Here is a 19,761-nt window from a genome sequence, read left to right as displayed (position 1 = left end):
TGACAGCATTTCCAATGTTTACAGGTTGGATTTTCACTTTCCAGTCTTTCTTTTGCTCTCTGTTTGGCCAAATGTTACTTACCAGCCTGACCTCAAATCACTGAGACTGTTTTCATGGGAGTAGAGATGACCACAAATGATGATAAATTTCATGGTGGCTTTTTAATTATGACATGGTTGTTCATCTATCCTTAGTGTACCTCTCTAACTTTCCCTGGAAAGCTGAGGATTGCCTTACACGAGGGTTTCTGTTACACTGTCTGGATGTCTCATTGATGTGTGTTAGTAATCCTTATACAGGGGAGTTTTAAGATTTACATGGGCACGGTGCAACAGCATCAATGTCCTGTGGTGCAGTGGAATCTGCTGTAAAAAAGCTGTTGTCTCTTGGCTTGTTGTAGATCTCAGCAGCAGAAGTTAATTTGTATATCAAAGTGGTAATCTGATCTTAACTTCTCCTCTCCAGTATTCACAGTTAGACTCCAACACCTGGAAGGCCTAAGGAGACATTGGGGATAACTGTGTGATTGGAAGTGTATAATCATGAAAATTATTCTGTCTGAATAACTTCTAAGTAACTGTAGTTAATAGTTAAGCAATGCCATTGGCTGCTTACATCAAGACCCGAAACTGCTTTTTCCTTGTGGACAAGGAGAATCAAACTGCCCCTAGCTATTCCCAAATACTATGTTTTAGCAGGTACCACGTATGATACATCAACCATTCTCTGTATGTGTTTTAGAACATCTCCTTGGAATATCTGAAGTCCATATGGCTATGTATGATGAAGATATCTTGAAAAATCCTTTTTATTTGGCCATTCAGAAGCGACGTCCTGATCTATGCAGCAAAGTTGCAGAACTCCATGGTATTGTAAGTATAAAAAAGTGTATTTAAAAGCTGCTTAGTAAATAGTAGCTATTTGAATTTAAATCATATATATGCTAGGAAACATGTAAAGATTAGTTCAAGCCTACAAAACCTGGCAGTGAAGCAGAACAATCTTTAGTTTAAGTTGCACATTATTTACTAATATGGCCCTCTTGATATATTGCAAGGTAGTAAAAAGTTATGGTTGGTATTGTTTCTAAGCTCTGCAGAAAGCTTATTTTCCTTTCTCTGAACTGAAGTTATGTATTCTCTCACAAGTTTATAACTTAAATGGGATTGACCTTTTGAAATGCCTGGTGGGCAAGCAGTTACTCATTTGACAGCATTTTATGTGGCAAAATAAAGCTAATAAACTGGCCTGGAATAAAAACTCCAGTCCTTAACATTTACTGATCTGGGTATTTTGCAATTAATCTTCATTCACAATTAAGTGTGTAGAGACTCCATAAAACATGGAGGTTATTGTTACCTGATTATAAAATTTGTTTCTTTCTAATTAAGAATTTGTCCAAAATTGCTTATCTGTTGGTGTAAACCCAAGAAGTTTGTCTTCGATTTTTTTTTTTTTTTTTTCTTTCTGATGGATTTTCATTTTAGTATGAAAATATACTTTGCTTTTTTATTAGCTGCTTAATTTTAAGTCATTTGTGTGACTGGTGCTAAGTAGCTAAAGATTTAATTTACTTCCCTTAGTGTCGTTTGCTTCAGTAGCATCTGTCAGCCTTTTTCAGATAAGTTACTAAATGAAATTTCTAGGTTAATTATTGAATTGTGTTTCTAGTGGTAGCCTTTCCTTTTTATTTAAATAAAAGCACCTATAGTTCCTATATGTTTACTAGTAAATATTTATAAGCTTGATTTAATTGCTTGCCTCTAAAGGACAAAAGCTACTGATGTATAGCTGGCAATACATGGCATTTCTCTCTAAAGCCTGATTTAACTTTTTTTAGGTGCTAGTTCCATGCAAAGGAAGCCTTTCAAGCAACAGTCTTTCTACCTGCCAGTTTGAATCTTATGTTCTGAAGCCGCTGGAAGAAAATTTTCAAACCTTAAATGGAAAGGTATTTCTGTTTTGATATCTGAATGTAACTTGGGGACACTCCAGTGAGTGATTTGCTGCTGCTGACTGATTGTGTGAACTAATGGTTACAGAAGAGGCAAGCAGGGCTGACACTGCATAGGGTCCCAGTGTTTTCATTTGTAATTTTGCAGTACAGTCTGAGAATTTGGACATACAGCTTGCACTATAGATAATTTGCAGGCTGCCATCTAGATCTTCCTATTCCAGATGTCCTCACTGGAGTTGCTGGGAAAATAAAGCCAAGCATGAGAAATACAGACAAGGTGTGTGGTGTTTTTCTAAAGCTGGGTTAAGTCCTGATCTGAAGTTGTTGGGTGTTTTTAATTTCCTTTTTACTAAAAGTGCTCTAAAATGTGCAAACAGGTCTTGGTGATTGTCTGAAACCTCCTCTAGTAGGTTTGTAAAGGAAGTGGCTGTAAGCAGGGTTCAGCCAGCCACTGAAGACTGAAGGAGCCTGCGTTTCAGTGTCTCCACAGCATGAGAATGGAGATTATTTTATGGTCTGGGGCTTTCTTGCCTTGCAAGTTTCTCTTCTCCCCCTGGGAAATACAACTACGCAATGTAGAAGCCAAAGAGTAACTTGATCTGCTCTTTGTTTTGTTTCAGGAGATCTTCATACAAGGAAACCTCATCATTTTAGGAGATGGTTTTAATTATCATCTCTCGGTACCTGTTCTCTTTGAGGAAACCTTTTACAATGAAAAAGAAGAAAGCTTTAGTATATTGTGCATAGCTCATCCATTGGAAAAAACAGAAGGCTCAAGTATGTATTGGTGCCAATTCGGTGGCTGCCTTTGCACAGTGAGCAAATTAGTGTTTGATGTGCTTAATAAATGTGTTCATTCTGGAAAGTGTTGGCTTGGTTAAAAGCCCCTGGCATTTATCAGCTTGCTGGGCCAGATGTTGGTGTGCTACTGAAGAGAAATATCAAGTTGCTGCCAGGCAAAACTAGTGCTGAGACTGGGGCATAAACCCTGCAGAATTAAGAATCATCTGTAGAATACTTACTCCAGCATGATTTTTCTTAGCAGTGCTCAATTTAGTGCTGACTGCTTAAAAAAGGGATTTAGTCTTAAATGTGACTATGTGTGTCTTGAAATGCAGGGTAGATGCACAAAAAACTGGAGAGGTAAATTCTTTCATGATCACTATTGGGGGACAGAAGCTGTATGGCAGAGTTAGGTAGCAACCTCCTGGTGGTTGCCCAACTTATTAAGATGAATGTCTTAATTTTTGTCCTGTACTGGAAGTGCTCCTTAAGGCTGTAACACTATTTTCAAGACTACTGTCAATACTGTGAATGTTAACAGCATGTCCTTGTGAACTTGTATAACAATCTATGTTTACTAATTAAGAAGAACAGAAGCTCCTTAAGAAGCTTAGAAGCTTCAGCTTTTTCTGAAATAAAAACGTTAGTCTTCCTAAATAAGTAAGAGTATTTGAAACAAGTGAATGCAAAGAGAAGTAGTACTAGGGTAGAGTGAAAGTAGTACTGTGAGGGAAGTATGGAAGTTTGTCTGGGGAAAAAAACAACCTAGCTGCCATTCATATAGCCTTAAATTTTCTAAGTATTAATCTATATCTCAGAAATTATTCTTGTGATATTCTTTATAGGCATTACTTAATATAGTTGTATTGCAGTCTTTCAGAAGTGAAGGAGTTTCTAATTTCAAAAGTAATTTAAAAAGAATGATTTAAGCCTCTTACTAGTTGGTTGCCTTTGACTGCAAATGAAAGATTTGCCTAGAAAAAAATTTTGGAAAAGCAACATGAGCTCTAAGTGAAGGAGGGATTCAGTTGTCTTATTCAGAAGAAAAGTGGCTTTGGTTTAATGTTACATGAAGCAACTTTGCTCTCCAGTTCAGAGAAAGCATGTCTAAATAAAGAATAGGTTATGTAAAAATCCAAGATGGGATTTTTGCAGCTCACTTAAAGCACCCTGACTTCCTGCATGGGCACTCAGTCAACACTGTAATGTGCTTTTCTTCTACTTTCAAGCTTGACTTACACAACTCATAAGCTGAGTGCATGTGGTAGTAAATTATCCCAGTGTAAAAAACCATGTGAAATCTGTTTTAGCTATTCCGAATAAATACTTGACATAAAAAGCAGGGGAGCCTGCTCTAATGTGATGCATTAAATTCTCTTAATTAAAGGTAATGCTCTTGTTAAAGGTGCAATAAGCTGAATTAATGTTTCAGTGCACACAAGCTGGCTGTATATGCAGGGAGAAAATGCATTTTACCATGCATATATATTAACTCTGTGTTAATTCTTGGCTTTTATTTTAGGTGAATCTGCAGCTTCATCAAACTCCTATTTGCTTAAAAACATTGAAGATGTTAGAGAGTTCTTGGGAAGGCACTGTGAGAGATTTGATAAATACATAGGATCTTTCTATAGAACAATTAAAGAACATGAAAGGAAAAGCCTCCGCCACTACATAGTCAGTATCTTCCTTCCTGATGTCTAATTTGCTAAATATAATTCACTTCACTGCTGCTATTATCTTTGTCTTAGTGAACTTTTCTGTGTCACAGTAGCCTAGAGTTGTGAAAGGGGAGGAGGGGGAAGTGGTAATTTGCATTTAAGAATTTCACTATCTGAACTGTTTAGTAAATGCAATAATTATTGCTAAAACTCTTACCATACTGAGCACTTTTGAGACAGGGGAGACTTTCTTTATTTAAGCTTTGTTCCTCCAAGTCCCATTAACCTGAATCTGACAGCTTTTATCTTTTCTCTCCTAGGATTCTGTCAGTGCACTTTATACCAAATGTCTGCAGCATCTTTTGAGAGATTCACACTTGGTAAAGACTTACCCCCCTAGATACATAGTACAGTGTTACTTAAGCAATAAATTATCTGACTTTCTCTTGCTGTTTATGGCTTTGCTTTTCTAGAAGATGCTTGCAAAGCAAGAAGAGCAGATGAATCTGATCAAACAAGCAGTTGAAGTAAGCATCTGAAATGAAGGAAAATAATTAGCAAGCTGTTTTTAACTCTCCCTTTCATGCCTAAAATACTTTTTTTTTCTACAGATGTATATCCACCATGCTATTTATGATCTAGTCTTCAAATATGTGGGGACAATTGAGGCAAGTGAGGTAAGTTTCTTTAATTGCTACATACTAGTTATGTTCATCTAAATCATTTAAAAAACCTGTTGCCTTTCTATTGATTAGGATGCGGATTTTAATAAAATCACGAGGAGCCTTCAAGACCTGCAGCAAAAGGACATTGGAGTGAAACCCGAGTTCAGGTGAGAGAGATGACTGCGGGTTCTTTGAAGAGTCATTGAGATCCTGTCTTAAGTGCCAGCAAAAAAGTGTCTTCCCTCAGACACGAGCAAGATTTTTTTATACTTTGTTCATGTGAGATGGAAAATTAAAGCTTGGCAAGTGTCATATGAGGACAATCTGCATTGATGGTTATCTCCTTTACTTTTGTTTTTAAGCTTCCCTTTCCATCTTAAGCATACAGAAATGCAGGTTCACTTGGAGTAGAAGTGGGAATATTTTGGAACCATTCTTCAATTCAGCTCTGCCCAAGTTAAAACTTGGGCTTTGGACTTCCTGCAGAGGAACTCTGTATGCTAATAATTAATTTCTAATTATTTTGTAGTTTTAATATACCACGTGCAAAGCGAGAACTGGGTCAGTTGAACAAATGTACTTCCCCTCAACAGAAGCTACTTTGTCTGCGTAAAGTTGTACAAATTATTATGCAGTCTCCGAGCCAAAGAGGTCAGTAATTAATGAATTAATAATTTTAAACTTAACCAGCACACACAAAGCACTTCAGTATATGAACAAGTGTTTGATAGCACTTGGGGATCAAACACAATTGATCTGGAGTGTCTAAGGTCTCTAAAGAGAGCAAAAGGGAAGCAAGGTACATGTGTCAATGCTGGCTCTTGTGAGGTGAGGTGGGGTGCTGGGTTAGCTTGTGTAGGTCTTAGCTTGAACATGTGGGAGGCTCTTATTTGCCAGGACACTGATGATGATCAATTTTAAACACTGAAGATTGCTGCTAGGTCATTCTTGTGTATTAGTCCATGCTCTCTTTGATATCTTGAAATCGATACTCTTGAGATGCATCTTTTGCAAAATGCAGTGTTGGGTGGGGCCAAACAAATGTGCTGCTGTGGATTACAGCAGTGATTCTGTGGTATGAAAACACAATCCTCTCAACCTGGCATTTACTTTATGTAGCTTGAAAAGAGAAGATGCTTCTACAAAGCAAATAGAGTAGCACAGTGAACTTATGCTTTCCCTACTTCATCTCTTCCTGTCTCTGGGAAGACTGCTGGGTTATGGAAAAATGTATCAACTTTGAACATAGTCTTTGCGCTCAAGAACTTTAGAAATCTTGAGCTAGTGCTCTGGCTCTTGCTGTGGGAAGAGAGGGATGCTAGTCAAATATTGCAGGCTGTACTGCACCAACTGCATCTGTGTTGGCTCCTGACAGCCTATTTCAGTGAGAGATTGAGAATGTTTGGAAGCCTGCCCTGAGCTCTCCATGCATTCTCTACGAGTAGAGCTGGCCCTCAGTCTTAGGAGGCAGAACTCCTTTTAGAGTTATTGCTCTTGATTTGAACCATAACATGACTAATACCAAATGTGAATTCTTTTTTCAGTTAACATGGAAACCATGTGTGCAGATGATCTTCTCTCTGTTTTGCTGTATTTGCTTGTAAAAACAGAAATCCCAAACTGGTACGTTAACTATTTTGGCTCTACAGAACTCCTTCTTACCATCTTGTGTAGTGGTGCTGTAGGGACAAATGTTTCTGAACATACAGTAATAACTTACTGAAAGTGTAAGAGGTCCTGTTGAAATGCAGAAAACACTTTATAGGACAAATAGCAAAGATGTGTTATACATGTAACTAAATTAAGGACCTATCAGGAATGTGTCTTTGATTCTCAGCCTAGGAAACATTTGTAGTGGGAGGCCATCTCTCTACCACATCTGCAAAGCCTTTGTAGAGTGATTCTCTGTGCAACCTTTATGCATTTCAAGATTTGGTGCATGTCTTACAGTAATTAAACAGCTGTGACTGTTTAATTACTTCCTGCTAGCCTATGCCTTTGTCTCCTCATTTTCAGTAAAATTCTGTCTAAACCTTCCAGCTGTACCTGAACTGATTCTCAGTGTTGGTATGATCTGTATCTCTGAGATCAGCATTTGGCCTTTAGCTTGTAGCTATCACTGTGGTGCTTGAAACATTGCTTCACTCTGTTCAAAGATGTTAATCTCCAACTATTGTCCTTATCCTTCATATTCCTTCTATCCAGTTAATAACTTTTTATTAAGAATAATATTTAAGACTATTTAAGAGATAAGTAGAGTTCAGATCAGTCTACAAGCTCAGAACAGCCATATTGCTGGCCTAACAAGCTTTCTAGAAGCTTTTTCCCAACTCACACCTGTTGCCTGCCTGGATTGCCTAAGATGAGCTGCAATGTGCCATGCTAGTGTCTTATGTTTAGTGGTTCATGGCTTTAACTCTTTCTTTTTCAGGATGGCCAACTTGAGTTACATAAAGAACTTCAGGCTTTGCAGCTCAGTGAAGGATGAGTTGGGATACTGCTTAACCTCAATTGAGGCTGCAATAGAATACATCCGACAAGGCAACCTCTCTGACAGATCAACAGTAAGCTACTCTTAAACTCTGTCAAATGTCTGATAACTTGTAGTTCTGTGTACCATTGTGGGTGTAAGTCCAGCCAGAGGATACAAATAACTAATGTAAGAACTCCCTTTTTTTGCTTAAAAACATGAATATGTTGAATTTACCCAAATGATTATAATGAAGTTCTAGCTGTGTACCAATACGTGTTCTTCTGTACTTCTTGAGAAGTACTTAAATGTCAAGTTTGCCTCTTCATATGATTAGAGGAAAAATGACAGCACTGTTTTCTACAGATGAGTCTCTAGAATGTTTGGTATCTCCTGTTTGTACCCTACCATGGTTGTGAAAGCAGTGCAGTACTTGAGAGCAGGCAGAGCTTAAATTTTTGTGTAATTCTAAAACACTGAGCTGTGCTAGCAGAAAGGAGATAGCAGTGTAATTTAGAATTATTCAGCAGATCTTCATACTCAAAGAATTCCATGTGTTTGCAGTGCAGGTTACAATGCTGCACTGAGTTGATGGCTTAGGGGGAGTGCAGGGTTATGATAAGATGGTGTTTGAAGGTCAAATTTAGCTCTTGGGATCTCTAATCTGGCAGGGGTAGGAAATTTGTGGATGCATGAGAGATTTGCTACTAGGCAGCTGGACCTGCTGTCAATCTGTTCACATCCCTGCAGGCCAGTCAAGGGTGATGCTGATGTGACTTTAGAAACTTCTATGATTTTAGAACTTTGTAGGTTATTTAGTCAAGGAATCCAGTCTTACCACTCCTGTAAAATTTTCTACTATTGTAAAACTAGGTATTCCTGAGCCGATGTGGAAATCAAAAGGAGTGAACTTGGAACCAGAGTGAATTCAGTGTGTCTCAGTCTGCCCAACTGCAAAGCACTGGAATCTAACTGCAGGGGCCAGAATAATGGCTCAGTGTGCAGGGCTTGGGATGGGACAGCCTGGGGCACAGTCTTAAAGAAGAAGCACTTTAAGTAACATTTTGACCTCTTGCTATTTTTGGTTTTGTTCTTTTCTGGGATTTTTCCATGAACCTGTTGTACAGGTTTGTCGTGTACACTCAAAAAAAAAAAATCAACCCAACACTCTTTCATATTTTGTGAGAGTGGTATTTCTGTAATGCTATATTGAATTATGTTCAAAAAAATAAAAGTATTAGTTTAAAAGAATCAACCTGCTATATGATTTTGCTTTCTGCAGTCACTTGGCTGTCATTCACAACCAATATACTAAGAGCAAAGCTGGTGCTCTGAATGGAGAAATGACACCAAAGTAGAATTGTCTTCCACAACAATGCCAGCAAGCTATAAACAATGTACTGCTCTTAAATTTCTAGAATAAAGGCTGTTTCCTATTAAATGCCTGATCCTATCCCTCCCTCTAGCTAAGGATAGCAGTTTTTATACTGGGATTGCATTCAAGTGATCGTAACTGAAGTGCCACTGCCATTAAGGTACTTACATTTATTTCTTTGGGAGACACCTATCTGGAAAGGTAACTATGTATTTGAGAAGTCTAAATGAGGTCTTTAGTGTTTGCACCACAAGAAGAGCAAGCTATGTTTCTGCCTGTACTTCAGCTGGATCATCTCCAGGCATAGAAAACTTTCTCACTTCAGGGTGAATGTGCAACACAAAATCCTCTTGCATTGCCTTTCCTTGGAGTCAGCCTGGCTGGAAGGCAGCAAAACCCTGAGGATGAAGTGAGTGACAGCTTGCCCTCAACACAGCTGAAAAGGAAAGAGCCAAACCACGCTTTTCTCCAGTATAGGAGAAGGTGGCGTGCATGAAGAGAGAGACTCTGAGACAGGAATGGAAAAAGAATAGTGAGGAGGTGGAGGAGCATTGCTCTCACTTCATACAGTTACCAGCTGAGATATTTCCTTTAATCTCCGGTAAAGGAGATTAGCTTTGAAGCAGCAGCAGCTGTCATCTTGCTGCCCTATGATTTCCTTCTCCAGATTGTGCTGGAAGGGGGTGTGGGATTGAAGTGAGCAGGAGCATGGCTGTGCCCTGGGGCTTCATTACAGCCCCTTATGTGGTTATGCTTGATTTTATAGCTGGCTTCAGATGGATCTTCTGGCAGCTGAGTAATGCTGCTGTCCAATCCGTAATGAAGCTAACTCCAGAAAGAAACTCAGCAGGGGGCTAATGTACCCTGTGGGATAATGGGCATGTTCTCACCCTTATGTCAGTAAGTGAATTGCACTTAGGATGTTCTTGCCAAATCCCTTCTCCCAAGGTCATGCAAGTCTTTGTGAGACACTTTGGTTGTGGGGAGGAGAGCAGGCTGTAAAGAACCAGAGAGTCAGTTCTGTTTTCTGGGAGTTGTCAACATTATTTAATTAGAGTTCCTGTTAATGAGTATTGGATGCTTGCTAATTCCTGTGCACAGCTAATGTGTAGTAAGACTGTGTAGTTCAGGGGGTTCAAGTGAGGTATAAAACAGTAGGGAGTCAGAGCCAGCCATGAGGGAATAGGCAGCATTTTGTTTCATGTATGGAAAGAGCTGTAGGTGGGGAAGAGCTGGAGATGGGGAAATGATCCCTACTCCCCCTCCCCACCAAACACTTTATTAGTCTTAGTTTGTGTTCAGGACTTCCTCTCCTGGCTTCTGCCACCTGTATTTTCTCCAAGTCATCAGTTGTACTCTGTGAGAATGACTTGGGCTAGATCATTACACAGGTACACTCTCATGGGTACAAATACTTCCTTTTTCTACACAGAGTAGTATTAGATAAAAAGGTCATTCATGTTTGGGTGTGTATTTTCTAGATAGCATATGCTTAAAATACCTGAAAGTCCCACTCACATCAGTCTCTTTTTAAAAGAAATATAAATTCTTGGGCTGCAAGTAAAGCTGGTACAAGTGAGTTTTGATTTTGAAGGCCCAAACTTGCTTAATTCTTCAGCCATTATCTGATTCTTTTGTCATTCCATGTTTCATTATTGGAGATATATGGTTTCACCTGGGCTCTTTATATTCTGATTTATATAATAAATATATAATGCTGCTACATTAGGGTTGCTGTCTCACGTGACTCTCTTAAAATAATGATTCCACTTGGGGAACACTTTTCCTGAAGACAGACTGTGGAAGGAGCAGGTACTAAAATTACAGTAGTTCTTGCTCATGGTTACTTAGATTCTCCACAGTGAAAGTATAATGTGTTCTGTGAGCACCCACACCAGAAATTCTGATTAGACATCAGAAACTTGTACCAGAAGTTAAGTTTTTGATCAAATATTTCTTAGGGAAGCTATTCCTGTTCATGGTGAAGAATCTATCCAAGGACACTAGTGTTATGTCTTGAAATTCTGAAAAGATATGCTTGGGTATCCTTAGCTGAAGTACTTAGATCTGAAAAGATTGGTGAATATTTGTTACCTTCATGTATCTAAATACAAACAACTTCCTGTGAAGTACAAAAAAAACCCCCTTCCATCTCTTCACAAATGTTTTTAATGACATTATTTTCTATACTCTTAAGGGTGTTTTTAGACAGCTTTATGAAAGGTATCTGTGTTGATTTTGAAACATGAATAGTTTAATTTCTAGAAACTGATCTTGTTTATTTGCAGTTCATGAGACCTTTAATCTTCATTCTAATTTACTAATGTTAGGAGTGGAATCAGACTGGTTTTACTCGTTTACATCTGGTCTTGACAGACTTTAACTCAAAAGCCCTAGCCCAGATCCTAAACCATCAAAGTTTGCCTGATACATGGGTGGGTATCTTAAATGCAGTGGTTTTCTGTTTTATGGAGGCTGAAGTCTTCCCATTCCTAGAGAGCCATTATCCAACAACAGCATCACTGCCAACCATAAGCAGCTGTTGATCACAACCAGCCATGTAGAAAAGCTTCCATCTGCATTCCTAGAAAATGTTTTCCTTAGGTTGTTGCTTTATTTCATGGGAGGGTCATGCTGCCATTTCAAAATCTTAACTCCACTTAATAATTTTCACCTGGCTTTGGAGGCATTTATCTTCTTTAGTGCATCCTGAAGTGTATCTTTAGCTGTCTCAGAGAATAAGTACTGATGCAAGGATTGCACTGCATCTGCTTAGCTCAAACCAAGTAGGAAATACTTCACAAATGGATCTGCTGGAGAGCAGTGCTTTGCCTGGTGCAACCTTTTATTTTTCAGCAAGCAGCAGAGAGTTCAGCATTCTTTGAGTCAGAGTTGTATCTGGGTCATCTTTTTTAGTAGCCACCAGTGGACATGTTTTATGTGAATTTGTTGTAATTTCTCCTCTTGAAAAAGCTGTGTTGTACCTCTTGCAGTTCATGCTGTCTTTGATACGTATTTTTTAGTCTTGCTGCATTGGTATAGCCATCATTTCATTATTGTTCAGTTAAATCACAGCAAATTTCAGTAAAGGAATATTATGGTGAACATCTACTTATTATTTCTGTGGGTGCCCAGTCTTTAATGTCTCAGAATCTGAAATGTGAAACTGATTCAGATTTTACAGGTGTCTGATAATTCATATATGGTAAGTACAGCATTTAATATTTTTAAAAGTTAATTCCACTGTTAAGGTACTGCACCTTTGCCTGTAAATGACTGTATAGATAATCAATCTATCTATTTCATTTTCAGGAATCTGAGAGTCTGTGTGACAAGCTGCTCTTAAGACAAAGGATGAACTTGTTGTCCCAGATGTCTGCTGCACCAATAGACTGCTTATTTAAGGTTAATAACTTTTATGGTAGAATATGTATGTATTTGTATATTTCATGTTTATATTCGTCTCTTTCTGCAATTTTCTGGAATGCAATGGAGGGTTAATTACATTAGTACTGTGAAATGTGTTTTAGTAGATGCTAAAAATCTTGAATTGAGTACATTTCTGTGCCAAAGCCTTACTAACATAAGATAATCTTATGGATTTCAGCACATGTTATATTAAATATAGAAGCAAAGGAGGATGAAATGCTACTGCTGTTGGTATTGTGTGGCCCATTTAATGCACAGATGTGATATTACTATCTGGTTGTGTCTCACAGCTTTTAGTGCTTGAAATTGAAAGAGTTTTCTGAAATAATTTAAATGTGGTCACCTGACAGCTACTTCATATTATCTGTTAATCTCATACTGTCATTCTAAAAGAATTTTGCCTATACAAGGACACAAAGCAGAGCTTCTAATTATATGTGTTCACAGCTTATGGCTGGAGACTTAGTAATTTTATAGACATGTTTTTGCACAGAGGGAGCTCAATTTCATGATTGAGTCTAAAGAGAACAATAGGAATTGTTTTAATTTTTTTATAGAAAGTGAAGTAAGCCAAGAACAGTTTCTTTTTAATACTGAATGCCCATTAAGGGGTTTTGTGCTGTGACATTGTTCATTTCTGCTTTCTAATGCTTGAATACGTCTTTCATAATCGGTTCCTTTCATTTTGTGCTTCAGTAAATTACTCTTAGGGGTTTTTTCTTAAAAGGAGCCCTTTTATATTGGTTCCTCATTCTCTCTTCTCTTGTTTTTTTTGTAGCATATTGCTTCAGGTGATCAGGAGGAAGTGGAGCGGCTGCTAAGTCAAGGTGACAGTGATAAGGACACTGTACAGAAAATGTGTCACCCACTCTGTTACTGTGACAAATGCGAGAAGCTGGTTTCTGGGTGAGCACTCTTCATCCCCATAACTACACAGGAAGCTGTCTAAAAGCCTTTATCTAAGATTTGCTAAAGAAAGTGTGCTGCTTTTGGTTATAGAGGGATTCAGTAGCACTTCAGGATGTAGTAGAGAGCATGTATGTGCGTGGTTTGAAAAAACAGGAGAAATATTGGGAGACTACAGAATCCCTTGGAACCCACCAGTTCTGTGATGGAGGCTGTGTCCTTTGGTAAAAGTGGTGTTTCTTCTCTTAAATCAAATTTACAGAACCCACTTCTCTTAACAAAATGTAGAGTTCTGTATGGAATAATTCATCAACGTAAAAAGATAAGAAGTTCCAAAATCAGTTTTTTGTCATCCTTGGCAACTTATCCCTTTCCCTTCTCCTTCCCACCTCCACCTGGGTAACTGAGCTGCTTTCAACCCATTGTGTTTTAAAGGAAACTGAATGACCCTTCCATTATCACCCCCTTTTCCCGAGATGACCGGGGATACACTCCTCTTCATATAGCTGCTATTTGTGGTGAGTGGGCTTGCTTTCCTTCACTAGTGTTTCTTACTCCTTTTGCTTTTATATCTTTATTTCAGCCTGTTTTCCACCTTTGTATTAAAGTTGGAATTTTGCATTAAGTTTTTTTTTTTTGCTTCTTTGCTATTCAAACTTTTTTTCTATCTGGGCACAGACTGAAGTTGTATATTCTTTAAAGCTCAGTTTCTTATGGCTGAGTTTTTCTTTGTTTGCTGGCTGTTTTCTTTTACCATAGTGGCCACCACAGCAGTGCTTTCTTCAGCTCTGAAAAAAGTAAAAATGTGTCATCAGAAACCAGTCTTGTTTTAAAGGACTGGCAGAGTGAGAAATGACTCTTTTCCTTCTCCTGCAGCTCGCTATGCGTTGTAGGTTTGTAACATCTGTATGGTAATGTTCATTATGTAATTTATCTTCCTTTTATTAGAAGATGTATTATTTTCTTAGTGGGTGGTTTCTTATTTATAATTTCCTTTTTTGTTATTATATTGAGTCGAAATATTTTCTTTTGTTACTCATAGGATACAAGTACAGCTTGCTTTTAGCTGGAGGTTCATTTATGGGGCTTGACCTTGAATAATCTGCAGCAAAAATCCCAAATACCAAGGCAGTGAATATGCAGTACATGAAAACAAAGTATGCAGAGATGTAGGGTATCTTGATTTATAGTCACTGTTTGAATTTGAAAAGTAGCAATGTTCCTGTGCAAAGTTTATTCCTTTCTCTGAATGCTTGTTTTCCAAGGTCAGACTTCATTAGTGGATTTACTCGTAGCCAAAGGAGCCATTGTCAATGCTACAGATTACCACGGTTCAACTCCCCTTCACCTCGCCTGTCAGAAGGGATACCAAAATGTTACAGTAAGCACAACACCTACCCTAAATAATAAATACATGGCTCTTACTAAGCTCTTCTACTGTTACTGTCATTTAGATCTTCTGAGAAGCTTTTACTAGAACTGTGTAAGCTGTCAGAATGGATGATCTTTCATCACTGTAGTTTTCAAGACATTTTATTTTTTCTTATACCGCAAGGTTTCCAGCCATTGGTAATAACCAGCTGGCAGCTATGCATGCCTGATAGTTCATCCACTTTATTAACACAAATGTCCAATATATAATACAAATGGAGAGCATCTCTGCTCTTGCTTGAGACAGAAAAACCATTGCAGTCATTGGACTGAGTTAAATGCTTCACCCTGTGTTTAGGATAGACTGTGTAGCTATAGTAATTATTGTCTACTTTAAATTAGTATATGTGAAGTTCTTCAATTAGCATTGTTGAAATTAAGCCGTGTCTTCACTTGCATAGGCTCTTGAAATGCAAGGCAGATGATGTAGTGAGTATATTGCAGTGTTTGCTGCAGTAGAGGATTCATTTTTTTCAATTAAAATTCTGAATATTTAAGAAGAGACTTTTTGGTTCGCAGGGTAGGGCATAAATAGTTGTGCAGTGCCGAGAGGGTGGTGTCTAAAACAGGAAGCAGAGCTAGTGTCTCATGAAGTGCCCCATCATGCCAGAACCCTAAAGGAATCTGCAGAGCAATAATTGTTTGTTCATTAATTTTTTAGTTACTTAAATGTCTACTTTTGTTTTTCTTTTAAGCTGCTCTTATTGCACTACAAGGCAAGTACTGATGTTCAGGACAATAATGGAAATACTCCACTTCATTTAGCCTGCACTTATGGTCATGAGGATGTAAGTAATTGTTTTGTAACAAACCAAATGGGCATTCTAATGGAATGGAATTAAACTGATGCAAATTTTCACTAAACTTACATATTTTAAAAAGTAAATAAAAATATTTGAAGGCTAAATTGTTTAATGCTCTAAATTAGGAATTTATTTGGTAGTTCATAGCAATTTTTAATGTGAGTTCACATTAAAGATAGTGCTTTGCAAATGTAGTTATTTAACTCTTTATTTAATGACACTGAATCACTAAAGCATGCTCTTTAGGTAATGGGTTACATGAGCAGCAATAAAAACAAACCTTTTAGGATTGTGCCTGTTGTCTGAACTGAGACACACCACTATAATTTATTGATAGCTTTCCTTTTCTTTCCAGTGTGTCAAGGCTTTAGTGTACTATGATGTGCATTCCTGCAGACTGGATATAGGCAATGAGAAGGGGGACACCCCTCTGCACATCGCTGCTCGCTGGGGTTATCAAGGGATCATTGAAGTGCTCTTGCAAAATGGCGCAAACCCAGAAATTCAAAACCGGATGAAAGAAACTTCCCTACAGTGTGCATTAAATTCCAAGGTATTCCTCTTTATCTTCCAGCCTGTTTTCTTTGTGATGCAACACCACAGAGATGTAGATGTTCACTGCTAATAGGGTTTCACTACTAAAGAGAACATGTGTTTCACTCTGAGGAAGAAGGGTCACATTTTAACTCCAGCAATGGGAATACACTCTGTGGGATAAAACATGAACTTGTAAATGGGTACTTTAATCTGCTCACTCATAATCTGTTACTAATTATTAGGTTGGCAGCTTATTTGTGTGGAGTTACATTGATTCTCTTTAAGTAAGTTGATTCTCTTTACGTTCATTGATTCTCTTTAATATTTTTATGCAGATTTTGTCATTGATGGAATTAAACTACCTAACGTTTGAAAGAGGACAGAGTGCTTCTGAGGTAACAGCCCATGCGAGTTTCGTGCCTATGCTTAACCTCCTTAATTTGATATTTAACCTTTTCTGGTTTTTTGCTTGACTGATTTTTATATGTTTTTTTTCCAATTGTAAGTCACCACTTAGGTCTCCTCAGCACTCAACAGAAACTTTCAGCAGAGGATCATCTGTCTCAAGCCTGTCATCAGCATCAACTGATATAAGGCAGGAAGAAGTAAAAAACAGTTACAAAGAGGTAAGACTGAGATATAAGTTTTGACAGTAAGCAAAGTGAAGGAAGCTAGAAGAGTGATATTTTGCCACAGTGTTTTAAACTGCTTCTTCAGGAATAGCCTTCTGTCTTACTTGGAAAATGATAGCTGCTGTCCTCAGAGGCTTGTCATCTCAGTACCTGAGCACTTATTTTTGTATGGTATCAACTGCTCTGTTGGTTATTTCTGGGGAAAAATTGACACCATCTCTGAAGTAGTTGTTCATATTTATTGAAGTTAACTATGTAATTTGAGAATTCGTTGAAGTTTAAAAAACTATAATGGCAGTCAGTGCCCCAAGGGACCTGGCTGTCCTGTCCAGGAATTAAATGCCATTGTTAGCTTACAAAATCTATCAGGAAAAAGAGACTAGTGCAGGCATGCTGGCAAACAACAAACTGGAATGTTAAGACAAGCTTTCAAAATAGGCAAATCAATAGGAATCAAATTTCTAACAAGTGAAGAGGTACAGAGCATATATTAAATATCTTGCATGTATGTGTTTGCTGATTTTGCTGTGTCTACACCAGATGACATCCTCTGAATTTTTTCATGTGGAACCTCAGATCCATACTTTGTTATCCCTTCCTAAGACTGCTGTATCACCATTCATTCTGATGCTTCTCTTTATTTTTCCTAGTCTGTCTGTTCATTTTTTTTCCCAAATTGACCTCCTAAGTATGTTTGTTTCTCTCAATGTCACCACTACATTAAAATTCTTTCTTTTCCTGCTATTAAAAGGTTTTTCTCTTGCCAAAAGTTTCAATTTCCTAAAAGTACTGAAGAAACACAAAGATGTACATTTCGACTGGACGATATGAGTTCACACTTGAGTTGTTCTATGAGAGGCTCAGTCTAGGGCTGTACCTCCCTGTTTGTACAGAGTCAAGCATTCTAAATAAGTTCTCCTCGTAGACTGAGGATTTATTTTTCCTTCAAGAAACAGATTTATCACACCCAAGTGCTAAGACACTAGTTCAAGCCAGGGAAAAAGATTTCAAACTGCTTATACCTTAGGTCCCTGGGGTTAATGACCTTCTCTGTAATCCAGCTTTAGTTCAGTTCTGTTTGCCAAATTTCACCTGGGCTCCCTGCTCAAAGAGGCAAGAGCCTGATCCTGAGACAACTCCATGAAGGGAATGCCACTGGAAGGAATGGAAAACTGATATGGTCAGTTCTCCTGATTTCAAGGTTTGCACCTCGGATTAAGGGGATCCAGTGAGACATTTCTAATCAATACTGAATTAAACTCTTCAATGAGCCACTCATATTGGCTTGTTTATTATGACTTAGAAAGGAGAGAGTGAAAGAACCAGTACTGTAAATTTGGGACTTGCTCTGTTGGAACTAAAATCTCCATGCACAATTTCTGTTCAGCTGCTGAAAAACTGGCCATGTGGGTGAATTGTAGTAGATTTGTTTCTTCTATTTATTTTAAAGGAAGGTTCTGTTCCATGGAAGAGTGAGAAAGCAAACTGGAAAGATGGGGAAATGCATGTAGCAGGCATTTTGCCCTAAGTACTCTTAATAAATTATCTATAAGCTGCATAACAGATGTTGTACCACTGCTGGGGCCTGAGGCAGTTTTTAGTACTGTAAGGAACTTGTTATTTTTGGAAAGAAATTATCAGAGTTTGCTATTACTGTTAGGCATCTTGTATGGCATAAGACTGACTCCTGAAAAATTATTAAGACATTTACATTCTCCAGTGACATTATCCTGTATGATTAGGGGAAGTTCAGGGGAGGCATAGACCTCCCTAGTGTATATAGTCCATTTTAGTTGTATATGCAGAGAGATTGGGATTCAGCTCCCCCAGCTTCTGGAAGACAGTTGTCTTCACTTTAAACATCTATTTCCCCTCCTTAGTCAGTGAAGGGAAATTAACTCCAGAGAGGAGTTCATCTCAGACATGCTTAGTTTGACCTGTGTTGCACTCAGGTGTTACTTGTTGACTGCATTCTGTCCTGTAGTTACCAGGGAGGGAGTTTAAATGCCTGGCTTAGATTTAGACAGCTGACTTTTAGACATTCAAGGTTGGGGAAGAAAAAAAAAAAAATCAAAGAATCCTGGATTCTGCCCAGAGTGACCAGTGCATGACTTCAAAGACTTTCATCCTGTGTTAGAAAGGTAGTAATAAAACAAAACTTAGCAGCTTTTCTAAGAGAAGATAAAAATGGAGAGATTTAATCTGCTCTCTGATCTTTCAGCTGTTTGTGTCCTGTTCTTCATCTAAAACCATGAAGGAAGAGATCAGAGCAATAAAACACAAACTTCAGTCTCATTCTTCCTTGTTTGCCTTGCCGAACACCACTGTCACACTCAGCAAGGTGGTCATTTCTAGAAAAAGACTGAAATGTGACTGTAGCTGTCACTCCATGACATCTCCAACTTGCAAGATGTTCCTTACTATTGAAACAAGTGTGTGTACACAGCAGCATCGTCAGTGATTCTGGCACAGTGCTGGAATAATTTGCTATAATGCTGAAACAGACTTTCCTAAAGCTTATTAAATGACTCTTCAGCACTCTGTAGAGGCCAGGTGAGTCGTGAGAGGACTGATGGGCTCTCCCTGCCCTTTTGCTGGCACCTTTCCCATTCCTATCAGGTTGGATCTCAACTCCTTCATGTGAGAGTAGAGAATTAGAGGAGAGGTGAGGAGACAAGTTAATCTCCTCCTCCTGTTTTCACAAGCAATCTGAGGGCTCAGGGGAATGGCACCAGTGTTCTGCAGAGCACCTTCCATCTTTTCTTGCCTCATGTGTCTCTTCTCCCTGCAGAGCTTGTGAACAGGAGAGCACCTTCACCCAGCAGGGGAGCCCAGGCATTACCTGGCTTGACCTTACACTTAACTGGGCTAATGCTGGTGCTTTTCCTAATGCATACCTTTGATATGTTTATCTTTCCAGATTTTCAGTAAGAAAACAAATTTCATACTTACAATCAAATTAGATTTGTAAATGTTTGGGTTTTAGCATAGGAATAAATCAGCAATCCGCAGATGTAAAGGGAACAATTGGAAAGCATCTTTTCCATCTTAAACTGATGTTTCTCAAATAGCTCAATAAAACCTGCCATCCTTTGTGCTCCTGGTAGCCAT

The 19,761-nt window shown here is 38.3% G+C and overlaps 1 protein-coding gene across 7 annotated transcripts in view; it reads left to right on the top strand.

The window, feature by feature from the left end:
- The window catches only part of ANKRD27 (ankyrin repeat domain 27), a 55,099-nt gene that overhangs the window by 21,623 nt on the left and 13,715 nt on the right, over positions 1 to 19,761 (top strand). For all 7 annotated transcript variants that reach the window (XR_007206414.1, XR_007206413.1, XM_048316951.1 and 4 more), the window contains exons 2-20: positions 743 to 873; positions 1,842 to 1,952; positions 2,579 to 2,735; positions 4,264 to 4,418; positions 4,723 to 4,782; positions 4,876 to 4,929; positions 5,014 to 5,079; positions 5,158 to 5,234; positions 5,597 to 5,718; positions 6,612 to 6,690; positions 7,499 to 7,631; positions 12,225 to 12,317; positions 13,120 to 13,247; positions 13,683 to 13,765; positions 14,513 to 14,628; positions 15,374 to 15,466; positions 15,837 to 16,034; positions 16,354 to 16,413; positions 16,525 to 16,644. Coding sequence is in view for 5 of the 7 variants with exons in the window: in XM_048316951.1 (XP_048172908.1) it covers positions 772 to 873; positions 1,842 to 1,952; positions 2,579 to 2,735; positions 4,264 to 4,418; positions 4,723 to 4,782; positions 4,876 to 4,929; positions 5,014 to 5,079; positions 5,158 to 5,234; positions 5,597 to 5,718; positions 6,612 to 6,690; positions 7,499 to 7,631; positions 12,225 to 12,317; positions 13,120 to 13,247; positions 13,683 to 13,765; positions 14,513 to 14,628; positions 15,374 to 15,466; positions 15,837 to 16,034; positions 16,354 to 16,413; positions 16,525 to 16,644 (2,007 nt within the window). In the remaining 2 variants the exon portion in view is untranslated. The remainder of the gene's footprint in view (positions 1 to 742; positions 874 to 1,841; positions 1,953 to 2,578; positions 2,736 to 4,263; positions 4,419 to 4,722; positions 4,783 to 4,875; positions 4,930 to 5,013; positions 5,080 to 5,157; positions 5,235 to 5,596; positions 5,719 to 6,611; positions 6,691 to 7,498; positions 7,632 to 12,224; positions 12,318 to 13,119; positions 13,248 to 13,682; positions 13,766 to 14,512; positions 14,629 to 15,373; positions 15,467 to 15,836; positions 16,035 to 16,353; positions 16,414 to 16,524; positions 16,645 to 19,761) is intronic.

This window comes from Corvus hawaiiensis, chromosome 12 (assembly GCF_020740725.1).
Source record: "Corvus hawaiiensis isolate bCorHaw1 chromosome 12, bCorHaw1.pri.cur, whole genome shotgun sequence".
Classification (NCBI taxonomy): domain Eukaryota; kingdom Metazoa; phylum Chordata; class Aves; order Passeriformes; family Corvidae; genus Corvus; species Corvus hawaiiensis.
Note: the sequence above shows the minus strand (reverse complement) of the source record. Positions and strands in the feature narration are given on the sequence as shown.